General features: G+C 34.3%; 1 protein-coding gene across 1 annotated transcript in view; it reads right to left on the bottom strand.

Moving 5' to 3' along the window:
• Positions 1-999: 999 nt before the first annotated feature.
• tmbim1a (transmembrane BAX inhibitor motif containing 1a) overlaps positions 1,000-12,686 on the bottom strand; it is a 36,173-nt gene continuing 24,486 nt past the window's right edge. Inside the window, exons 3-12 of the mRNA XM_030159688.1 lie at positions 12,000-12,067; positions 11,824-11,888; positions 8,361-8,414; positions 8,228-8,278; positions 7,607-7,646; positions 6,201-6,238; positions 6,018-6,105; positions 5,825-5,920; positions 5,684-5,737; positions 1,000-4,537 (exon numbers count right to left, since the gene is read on the bottom strand). Coding sequence (XP_030015548.1) covers positions 4,391-4,537; positions 5,684-5,737; positions 5,825-5,920; positions 6,018-6,105; positions 6,201-6,238; positions 7,607-7,646; positions 8,228-8,278; positions 8,361-8,414; positions 11,824-11,888; positions 12,000-12,067 — 701 coding nt within the window. The 3' untranslated portion in view covers positions 1,000-4,390. The remainder of the gene's footprint in view (positions 4,538-5,683; positions 5,738-5,824; positions 5,921-6,017; positions 6,106-6,200; positions 6,239-7,606; positions 7,647-8,227; positions 8,279-8,360; positions 8,415-11,823; positions 11,889-11,999; positions 12,068-12,686) is intronic.

Here is a 12,686-nt window from a genome sequence, read left to right as displayed (position 1 = left end):
GAAAAATAGCACTGGGTCTTTATGGGTTAAAACTTGACAACCCTCAGCATCATGTGAGTTTCGTACTGAGTCACATATTGGTCATCTCGTTCTCAGGATGATAGGTCTGCCCTCAGGGATCATCGGTTTCCTCTTGGCCAAAAGACAAGTGGATAAGAACCGACTGAAGCAGCTGAAGATTCGACAGAGGATGAAGCAGTCAAACGAGGGAGAATACGAAGGTAGTCGGTACCTTCATCACCATCACAAAGAGAGTGTTAAAGTTGACCAATCATGATCTGCACCGTTCTCTGCATTTCTCAACTTAGACAGTGACTGAACTGTTGCTTAAAGACCATAATAGAGACGTCAGCTTACCTAAACCGGCATCTCTGTGCGAGGAATGTGCTTGTGATGGAGTTTTTATTAACCCATAAAGACCTAAACAACCACAAAACCACCAAAACCATCTACTGATCTGAAATATTTAATACCTGTTGATCCACTAATTCTATCAATACTTGTAAATAATTAGTGTAAAATGCAGTTTTTCATTTTTTCATGGTCATCAGATGTGACACATTTGAACATTCAGAGGCTCTGTAGTGAACGTTGAAACACCATCTTCAACGTTGATTCACCAGTAAAACCTATGAAGTTGGATAAATAACAGCGGGTGGAGACACTTGGTTTATGTTCAGTTAATGATATATTTGGTGAAAAAGTCACATTTTCTTAAGTTTTCTCTGTTTCTGGTTTAATGACCTTTGAATTTACGCTGAGATATTATGAACATCTACACGATGGGTGAATTCAGTATAGGAAAATACCCAATTTTAATGGAAAAATGCAAAATACTGTGAATAATATTATAACAAATGGCACTAAAATCACATAAGAAAGTAAATGGAGAGGAAAAATTCATTGGGGAGCACTGGGTCTTTATGGGTTAAACATATTGTTCTGTATATATGTCAAATATTTATCTTCACTGCCTGGTACAAATGCCTTTAAACTGAATCAAATTCACAAATAAAATCTTTATTTGTTATGAAAATGCAAACAGAGTCTCATAAGCATTGATATATGTATTTACAAAAATGGGTTCTGTACATTCAAAATAGATTTACGTCACAGGGTTTTAAGGGTTTGGGTCAGACTTTATGTTCGGGTACAAACATATGAAGTACCAGCTGGGTGCGGTAGATCGTCTTTGCAGTTTTCTGACACCGAAACATGAGCTAAAACTCAGACTTGTTCCCAATATGATGTAACACAGAGTTGATTGTGCTTCCCTGTGTGGAAAAATCCACCCTGTTGGCACTCAGTGTCTGATTGTAACATAATATATGAACAGACGCCTGTTTGTGGACACGAGCACAAGCACATACTGCATGTAACAATACTATAAAAGCTTACCGAATACAACCCTGTAAAGTAGTAAGATGTAACCTCAGATATGTTATCGTTGTGAAGGCACTAGTGATTTATTCGTTACAGCAAAATGTGTATTTAAAGCCAGCAGCAAAAGCATCAAACATGAACCACCGAGTGCAGCCGAGACATTCAAGACAGGGTTTCTGCAGGTTCAGGGCAAATAATGCAACTCATGGTGATTTTCACTGTCAATTAATGTCCTTCATAAGTTGTTTGGTTTATAAAATGTCAGAAAATGGTGAAAAATATTGATCAGCATTTCCCAAAGCCCGTGATGACATCCTCAAATGTGTTTGTGTGGTGGAAAATTCAACAGTTATTGAATTATAGAGGAGTAATAATAGAAAATATTCACAATTAAGTGGCTGGAATGAGATTATTTTGTACAGTTGTGGAAAATATTATTAGACTGTCCTTGTTTTCTTCAATTTCTTGTTCATTTTAATGCCTGGTACAACTAAAGGTACACTTGTTTGGACAAATATAATGATAACAAAAATAGCTCATAAGAGTTTAATTTTAGAGCTTTATTATTTGGATCTGAGTGTACAGAGTTGTCACATTTGTAAATATGTGAAAAATGTCCAATCGTGTACTGAGATTTGTTAATGTGATGGCAGAATTCTGATAATATATAGAGATATTTAAAAAAAAAAAAAATGGACTGACTGAGCTCTTAGTGCAAAATACTGGAACTTTCTGCCACTACTATCTCTGTACATGTTTACAAATCTCAATATACTTGAAAATATCCATTAAGATTTACATTTTTTTGTGCAAATATTTCAACTTGATTACAACTAGGACTGAATAACATTGAATTAACTCGATCAATGTTTTTCTGTCTGAAAATTGTAAAAAAAAAAAAAAAATCCTAAGATTATTCCTCTGGGCACATTTCTTACTCAACAAAAGTTCAATATGCAACCTGTTTGCCTCTTATTATATATTAATTGTGTAATATATTAATCCTAAAGCTTAAAATCCTAGTTGTTTTGGCTGTGTCACCCAACTCTAATCACAAAAACACAACTCTTCTACAATAATAGACCCATAATTTGGCCTTTTCTAACCTAAACCAATTAGTCAAATAATCAAAATAACTCGTAAATAATTTTATAGTTGACTACTCTATGAACTGGTGCAGCTATAGTTACATTTACGTACTTTTGAACACAGTTTTAGACCTATTTAACTAGACTTTGGCGAATCTCCTAAAGTTTACACTGTATTTATGCTGGTTTTCTGTAACGTCCCGTGCTACTCTAATGCCATTATGTTTCTGAATTGTTTTGGTCATCTTTATAATTAGTGCTTTGTACCTGTTCTCTACATTGTACATTTTTGCTACAGTCTTTCAGCCTTTTTTGGTGTCATTTGATTCAGCACTTTCCTCAACAAGAACCTGATTTGTCCTACACGTTACCTACATTATCAATTTGTGCACTTTTTCGCTTTTTGGACCAAGTGAAACAGCCACTGTTAGCATTTTTTTCCTAATGTTTGCTTGTAACAGGTAATCTATGGGATTCAAGTTCATTATTTTCAACAGAACAAGAATTAAATCCAATCAATGTTTATGACCTGTCAAACAAGAAAGACATTTCCAGGCCAAAAATCTTTTTTTTCACTTAATGACCTGCAGAATTCCTGGAACAGAGGTGTCTTTGTGCTGCAACACGTTTAAGGAGCCCATTTGTCCCACTTCATCCAGACTAATGCTGAACAGTATACCACGTGAGCCAGTTTCATTTTCCTATGTCGTCTGAATTTTCCAAATGTGCCTTATTGTAGCATAACTAAACCAAGAGCAGTTAATATGGGAAACAAATTATATACCATTTGCTGCCAGAAGCTTCATGGAGACGCCTATAAACTGTTCTAAAAATCAGTTTTACTTTAGAAAACAGATAATTATCCATATCTTGACAATATTAATGCAGTAACAATCCACCGAAGTAAAGACATGTCCTACTACAGACAGTCAGGATTTAGTTTCATACAGAAAATAATAATTAAGTTGTTTTCATACGTATCAATAGTATAAATATTGTTTGCATTCTGCAGCTGTATCATACATTATCAGTACTTTATAGTAAACTTAAGGTTTTATCGTCAGGGTTTTCCTAAAATCAAGTGAAAACTGAAATTAATCCCCTGAGAGGTTTACCATATTTTGCTAAATTACACTTAAGATCCTTCATTATTGTTTAACCAATGTTATTTTGACATCATTATATTTATGTCACACAAAAATGTCTACCTCAACAATGAGCAATATATATACTTTTTTTAAAAAATAATATTGTAATGTACAGAAGAGGATTAGGGCCACTGGGGAAAAAAAGGTCCAATATATATTTTTTTATTATTCTGAGAAAAAAGTCAGAATTCTGACTTTAATCTTAGATTTCTGAGTTTTTCTCAGAATTTCTGACTTTTTTCTCAGAATTTCTGACTTTTTTTCTCAGAATGATAATAAAAATATATATATTGCCCTAATCCTCTTCTCTAGTAATGAGACAAAAGATTGTTAAATGAAATTAAGTTCTGATTGCTATCACAGCCTCCAAGAAACCTGAAGAAAATCATGATTAATATTATAGGATAAAAAAAATCAGAGACCTATTTAAAAGCGCAGTTGTGGAAAAAAAAAAAAATTTAACATACGATATACCTATGCGGTGAAACGTCCCTGGTGACTCGTGGTCATACTGCCCAGCACTAGTCGTGACACTAGGGTTCACGTGTAATTGTACGTCTACAAGCAAAGCAGAATCTACAGACACCGTCCTTTCAGCGTTTACCACCAGAAAACTGTATAAAAGTGCGTCTTACGTGCATACTACTAAGACACTACCTCTGGAGTGCATTGTAACTTTATATTCTGATTTGATGTAAAAAAGCATCATGGAATGGTTGTGAAACAGCAGGGTCTTTGTCCATCCCCTGTTGACCTCTACTGGTACTTGACTTATTTTGATGCACCGATGATTTGAAGCAGGAACAGGAATATCTGGATGATGTCGACGTAGATGGACAACGCAGCGAACACGTACTCCTCGGGGCTAATGGAATGTTTCCTGTTGCCGATCAGCAGCTGCGTGTGGTACGCTAGGAACTGAAACACATGACACAAACATGTAAGTAACACATTAAACAAGTGCCCTGTAATGCATTCAGTAACAATTTAATGCAAGATATGTCATGTAATAATCTAATAATTCTAATAATCAACTTAGAACCTCAGTTTCTGTAAAATGTCGAGAGAAAATAGTCAGCCAAAATTATCAAAATTGTCAAAAATTATTAGACCATCACTGTCTGACAAAAAAGAAAAAGAAATCTTTACAAGTTCTAGTAGACAGTATGAGTCTAATCGGACCAGTTAGAATGCAATTTGTGTGCAATATTGTGTGCAAATAAAATAGCAAATGTGCAAATGAGTGGCAGTCCCAGAGAAGTTGGACAGTGCAGCTCAATGCAGGACACAGTTATTTACTGGTTTTGTGGAATACAGTGATTAATGAATGAATGAATGAATGGTTTATTTTTGGTTTGCACAGTAATTGCCGCACACAGTACAACGACAATAAACACAAAAACCAAAAAAAGGAATAGGCCAGAGGCAGACGCTTATTTTTTGCCTATCCTTTTCACCTAACACACCGCTTACATTCATTTAAATGTGTACATCATTGAGCATTGTCATTATAACAAAAGAATCAATAACAAAACAAAAACACATCTAACATCTCCACTTAATATTCCTGAATGATCTTATACTCAAGGCATTGTTTAAACTTTATCAGAGAAGTGAACAACTTAAATTCATCATCAAGACCATTCCATAATTTTGCACCCACAACCGTCCTCACTTTCATACATTCAAAAATATAAAGACCTCTTAAATTATAATTACTCTCTTAATTTAAAGAACTCTTGAATGGTATTTGGAGCAATATTATTTTTTATTTTACAAATTGTCTGTAATATTTTAATATATACAATATCCGGCAATTTTAAGGTATTAAGTTGAATAGATAAATTACTAGTTGCTTCAAAATATCCTACTTTATTAATTATTCTAATAACTCTTTTTTTGTAATTTTCCTCACGTACCTATACTAGTTTTTCCTGCATTTCCCCATATTTCTGCACAATATGTTAAGTAAGGCAGAACCAAAGACTGTGAATTAATTACTTATCACTTAACTTATGACATTAAATCAGTTCTGAAATGAATGAAATATTTTAATAAACTCACCATAGTGAAGACTATAGCTCCCAGACCTGCATAGACCATATGAAGCCAATAAATCTGTAAAAAAACAAAACAAAAATAAAGTCATTACAGTGAAGTTAATATAAACATATGTTGTCAGATGTCAATGTTGCATGTTCTCACATATTTAAAAGACAGAACGATGGCTGTAATGATGCCAGTCACGAATGTTACGATCCCGAGGACACAGAACAGGCCCTGGCACTTGGTGAAGTCGACCTACAAACGGGAACACACGTGAAATACTGTACCCGTGTGACCGCACAAACTCGCCGCTGCTATTTGATGCTGATAAGCTTTGAACAGAAACACACACCTTTGTCTGGAAGCAGAAGACGGTGACGGCGATGCAAACGACGACGGTGATGGCCATAGCGAGAAACACTGCTTTAGTGTCATAGTAACTGCACACAAAAGAAAACGCAGGGTTAAAACTGAGGGTACATTTTTGCATCATTTTGAGTGAATTATACAGTTTTTTTTTTTTTTTTTTTTTTACCTGGATACAGATCCGGTCATATAGGACAAAGCCAGAGTCTGAAATAACAACAAAGAAAAAACCAAAACACTGAAGGTACATCCAACTATGTGATCATAAAGTAATAGAACTAGACTGAAAAAGGGTTAATTCATAGAGGATGTTACAGTGAAACAGATAAAACACACTGATAAATGCGAATTACAGTGATTTTTAGAAATGTTTTAGACAAAGATGGACAATATTGCACATAATCTTTCAGGAAACCACTGACTCCGCCTAAAAAGTCAATTATATGCAAACGTAGAGCATGAATGTGACGCTAAGAGCTGATAAAACACAGATAAAGCATATTAACATGTTGTGCAAATACTCCCAGAGTCAAATGGTGACTCATAGCTCTGATACCAAAGACAAACAGAACAGGCCACTGGAAATCTACTGTGCTTTAGTCTCAGTCATTGAATGTATCAGCAGGTCTAATGAGAGTTTAGCTGTTAAACCTAATCACTGTTTAATAAATCCAAGTCTGCTGCTGTAAACAGATATTAGAGTTTAATTAATACGGAGATCTTTGCAGAAATGTACGTGATAAATAAATAGAAGTAAATTTGCATGTTGTCAGGACCAAGGTTATAATAGTTTTGGATTTTTCATTATAGTTTAGTTTTATTTAGTTTGAGTTAGTTTTAATTCATTTTTAGAGCAAATTTGGTAGTTTTTATTAGTTTTTTTGTTTTTTTCTAAATGCTTAGTTTTAGTTTATTTTTTTCATGTCTTTTATTTTCCTCGCTATCATATTTAAAGAAATCCCATACAGGACTCTGCCGCTTTCTCCCAACTTCAGGCCAGCTAAAAATTGCTTGAGCGAAATAAATCGATTTCATATTAATTTGACATTGATAAAGACGGAAAAAAAAGGGAAGCGCAGACCTCTGCTCTCTTTTCTAGAAAAGCACTTGTAGAGCGCAGACCTCCACCAAGGCAGATGAGTGCCCCCGATCACCACCAAAATGTAATAATTTGTTCCTCGTGCCAGTTTCAACATTTCCTGAAATTTTCATCCAAATCCGTCCATAACTTTTTGAGTTATCTTGCACACGGACAGACAGACAGACAGACCAACCAACACCAGCAAAAACATAACCTCCTTGGCGGAGGTAAAAATCCAAAACTATTATACCCTTGGTTGGTTTATGTATCAATCAATTATATTATAATATTTTATTGTTATATATTGTATTTTGTATTATTTTCTGTAATACTTTCCCTGTGAGGACAGTACAGGACATCTTATCTTATATTTGTTCATCTTACATTTTAAATGGAAGTTAAATCATGATTAACACAAACTATGACTAGATCCATGTCCAGGAATCTGTCAGAGATGATACAGGTCGGTTTCCTGCTTCATAGGTTCGACTTACAAAGATCAACAGCAGAATGACGTTCCACGGGAACTTCCTCCTGCAGAGAAAGTGGATTAAGAACATTTAATGCAGCTTTACTTTCGATGAACATTATTTCGGGGTTCGTACACATTTTTCAAGGTCAAATTCAAGCACTTTTAAGATTCATTTTCAAATTTTTCCAGAACAGCACCTTATCGCTGGGGTAAAATCCATATCTACATGAATACATATACTCAGGATTATTTGTCACCTTTTAATCACAATGATGTACATTGTATTATGCTATAAACATCTAAAATTATGTTTCATAAAAGCAAAAAGTGTAGAAATTAAAGGAGAACACAAAGTTTTATTCAAAAAAGGGAAGCCACTTGGCGTTCTTCAGGCACTGAGCCAAAGATTAAGATAAAAATGTACCTGGAGTCGACCTGAGAACACCCGATAATTTTCTTTTTTTGACATAAAGTTTTATTTTTCAAAATGTATCATCTGTAAGTAGCTTTGATTATAATTGCAAGCACTTTCAAGCACTTAACCTAAAATCCAAGCACTTTTCAGACCTTGAAAACACAACAATGACATTCAAGCACTCGTACGAACCCTGTTATTCGTACAAATATCAAACCTCTGCCTCACCTGGGACCCTTACAGCAGACCAGCACCAGGTGGGTGACGATGTACACGGCACTGAAATGAAACATACTGTGAGTGGACTCAGTTTTATTTTGATACATGAATAAAAAACTGCTGATATTTGAGGGATATTTACTAGGATGCCCAGTAGACCGCCGGGTTTCTCCGTACAAAGTATTTAACGGGTTGGCTGTGAGGAACAAGAAAAACTGAAAATCACACACTGATGCAACAACAATACACACACAACACTCATGCCTGTGTTATACATGTAATGACATTATGTATTCAGTACATAAAATATGAGTATGTGTATTTAGTTATGGAAGTGATAATCACAACATATTGATACTTTGAGAGTCTGGTTTGGACCAGCTCTAAAATGTAAAGTGTCATGAGATAACTTTTGTTATGATTTGGGGCTATATAAATAAAATGTGATTGATTGATTGACACTCTTACACATTATTTTTTATTTTACATTGTTTACTTTTGCACTATCTTGTTTTTTTGCACTATCCTTATGAATGTACACTTCTTGCAGTTTATTCTGTTGCTGCCTTGATTGTTGAATTTCCCTGTTGTGGGATCAATAAAATCCAATCTAATCTAATAAATTTAGATTGTTTACAATTTTAGTTCACTAATTTCCCATGAGACCCAGAAAAGTGCAGTGTACTTGAAGACAGGTGGTGAATCGCATGTTTAAATGATTGATGATGATGATGATGATGATAATAATAATACTACGTCGGTTTTATATAGTGCTTATCTGGGTACTCAAAGATGCTAAATGATCAGAAAATATACATGACAGTTATTCATGTTACATCTTTTTAAAGCTATTTAAATTATTTATGTTACATCTACACCTGTATAAAACATTTTCCAGTGTCATTTTTTTAAAGATTTGTTGCCGAGTCTTCACATGAAACTGGGTTCATTCTGGTATCTGGTACTTTGCAAGCTTTTTTAGACCCAATAATAAAAGAGAAATGTAGACATATTTCCCCCCAGGATGTACCTAATGATGACCTCAGATTAATGCAAAAAAAATTATACTCTTGCTCTGAGCCATTCCAAAAATTAATTAACTTTTATTAATAAAATACTGGGCCCAAAAATAGGACAGGAAAAGCTACCTAGGTGTCAGTGCATTTTATCTTGAAAACATGGCTGTAAATGGTCTTATGTAGCGCTATAAATAAAGACACTGTGTTAAATTTGACGATCCTAGTGGTTTTTCTAATCTAGACATTTAGGTGTTTTATGAATCTGCAGTCTCATTCCAGGTTTCGTATGTAACCCATCGTGTCCACTTGTGTTATATGCAAATCCTGCCCATTTAAACACATATAAATCACAACTGATTTTGCAACAGCAGTTATTTTTGTGAAACACTCTGCCTTGCATATTTATTTCAATTCCCAAAATGTACCTGTAAGAGACTAAAAAGATATTAGAAAAAATAGTAGCGTGTAATTTCCGTGTCCTTTTTACCGTGTTAGATGCAGATTTTTGTATGCGCGTCAAATAAAAATGTGTTATATATGAAAAATAGTTTCTCTTTTATCTCATTAAAAAGTTATTTTTTTAAATAGACCCAAAGTGCTTCTAAACATCCTTCATAACATTAGACTGCATCTGTTTCATAGAAGCACCCAATTACAAAACAAAATCTTCTGTTAGAAATGTAAAATGACGGCGTTAATTTCTTATTCTTTGTCTTAAATTTGGTGGCTTAATGTGGTGCTCATGTTTTTATATACTTTGAGTTTACGTCTCTGCAGTAGTATGCATTCAAAGTGACTTCTGGGTTCATTCATACTTTTATACATTCATAAAAACAATAATGTATTAAGACAAAGGGCTTTGCTTTCTAGACATGTTCCTACATTTGCCTAGATATCCTTCTGCAGCAAAATTTTATGACAGTTTTGTTGTGACCTTGGTGTTGTTAAAGATTAATTTTATATTTTATAGTGACTTAAAGAATTACTTGTTTATCTGATGGCAATATGTTGACTTTTATTATGTTTGACTTTTTAATGCAGAGTATTTCATTAGCAAGATTTATAAAAATAGATGACACTAGATCCAATATAAGGAAGTATTTCCATTTTCATTTATTGCTTTATTTGACAGGGACAGTGCTAATTAATCAACTGTAAATGAGCTAACAGGGCTTGTTTTGTCCCTGACCTCCTGTTGAAACGCTGCCAAAAACAGTTATGTAAATGAAATGTGTTCATTAGAAAAATTACTTACACACTGAAAGGCTCATAAAATATTATTATTATTATTAATATAAAATCTGGCAACCTTTCTGAAGACATGCAAAGGACTTAGAGTTTTTTGAGCACCCATAGTGATTCTATGTCTATATTTAATGCTTAATTAAATATAAAATAGTGCTTATACTTGATGCTTATTTGCACATATTTGATACATGGTCACAGTCAGAAAACTGAACTGAACAGAGTATATGTATGTATATTATATATTATATATCCTAAATATCATGTAAAATAATGTTTATTTGTAACATAGTATATACAGGGTGGGGAAGCAAAATTTACAATGAACATTTAGTTGTTTTTTCTCAGCAGGCACAACGTCAGTTGTTTTGAAACCAAACATATATTGATGTCATAATCATACCTAACACTATTATCCATACCTTTTCGGAAACTTTTGCCCATATGAGTAATCAGGAAAGCAAACGTCAAAGAGTGTGTGATTTGCTGAATGCACTCGTCACACCAAAGGAGATTTCAAAAATAGTTGGAGTGTCCATAAAGACTGTTTAGAATGGAAAGAAGAGAATGACTATGAGCAAAACTATTACGAGAAAGTCTGGAAGATACTATTAAAGAAGAATGGGAGAAGTTGTCACCCGAATATTTGAGGAACACTTGCGCAAGTTTCAGGAAGCGTGTGAAGGCAGTTATTGAGAAAGAAGGAGGACACATAGAATAAAAACATTTTCTATTATGTAAATTTTCTTGTGACAAATAAATTCGCATGACTTTCAATAAACTAATTGGTCATACACTGTCTTTCAATCCCTGCCTCAAAATATTGTAAATTTTGCTTCCCCACCCTGTAGTAAGCTATTGCATGGTAAAAAACAAATTAATTTTAGCAAAAAAAATTCTCCATTTTGGATGTCTGGTTGATGTTAAAATGGGGTCACTAGCCAAAAAAAGTTGGGAACCACTGAGAAAATGTTTCTGTTGACACGTGTCTGTATCAGCATTTATGTTGTTGGGATGTTCTAAAAGTGATGTTCTAATGTTCTAAAATACATGTTCCTTTCACGTTGCATATGTTTTTCTTGTATTCTTTATATATACTGCTTGGATTTTTTTTTGTCTTTTTTTTGCCACTCACGGGCAAAGACCCAAATATGGTAATTTCACTGACCTTGATTTTCTACATGACAATAAAAAATTTTGAAAAATTTTACAAAAGTAATAAAGTCTTGTTATGTCCTCCAATAACACACTAAGGTTAAAATGTTGAATTTCAGAGTATTTCTATGAGTGAACTATAAAGGGTTAAAAGACATCCCCTTAAAACACACTCAGTATACTCACACAAATGTGAAAACAGAAACGATGCCTGTGGTGATGAGGAGCTGAACCGCCAAAATCAGATACACCTGAAAAAGACGTCAGGACAAAAAGGAGGACATTAGACCACAGTTCAGTCCGTCTAACTCCAGCATTAGCTCTGAATTCTGCCTGAAAATACATGAATAGATCAAATGTACCTTTCTGATGAAGGCATGTCGGATGCTCAGACTGTCCCAGCCGCCGTCGCTCGCTGCAAACCCCTCATCTGCATCGACAGGAGAAACCAAGTACACCACAGTAAATTAGAATAATGTGGAAACACTAAAATGTAACCTGTTCTGTTTATGCTTTAAGTGAACTCTTCAAACATAAATGTGAGATTAAAACTAAATTTACTTTGGCCTGAATCAGTGTTTTTCAACCTTGGGCTCGGGACCCCACATAGGGTCGCCTGGAATTCAAATGGGGTCGCCTGAAATTTCTAGTAATTGATAAAAATAAATAAAAAACTTAGTAATAAAAAACATATTGTAAGTTAAGAGAGACAATCCCAATCCATAAAAGACATGACAAACTGAAGCTGAAACTGAAGCACTGTGGTTCTGTTTATCTGTCAAATGTTCGTTGTGGTATGTTTCAGATGCTGCAGCTCTTTCATAATTCATAGTTTGAGTTAATAGTCGCTTTTCCATTGACCCTCAAATTGCGCGAATATAACTTGCACATAAAAACTTACCTAATGAAAAAACGACAGTTTCCCCAAAAGTTTCATTTTTCGATTAAAACTTTTTGCGCTGGCAAGAGGTGGTTTTTCTGACATAGCACAAATGGTATATCACACAAAACTGCAATGGAAAGACCTTTTTTCGGAACCAGAGTCACGT

This window comes from Sphaeramia orbicularis, chromosome 17 (genome assembly GCF_902148855.1).
Source record: "Sphaeramia orbicularis chromosome 17, fSphaOr1.1, whole genome shotgun sequence".
NCBI lineage: Eukaryota > Metazoa > Chordata > Actinopteri > Kurtiformes > Apogonidae > Sphaeramia > Sphaeramia orbicularis.
Note: the sequence above shows the minus strand (reverse complement) of the source record. Positions and strands in the feature narration are given on the sequence as shown.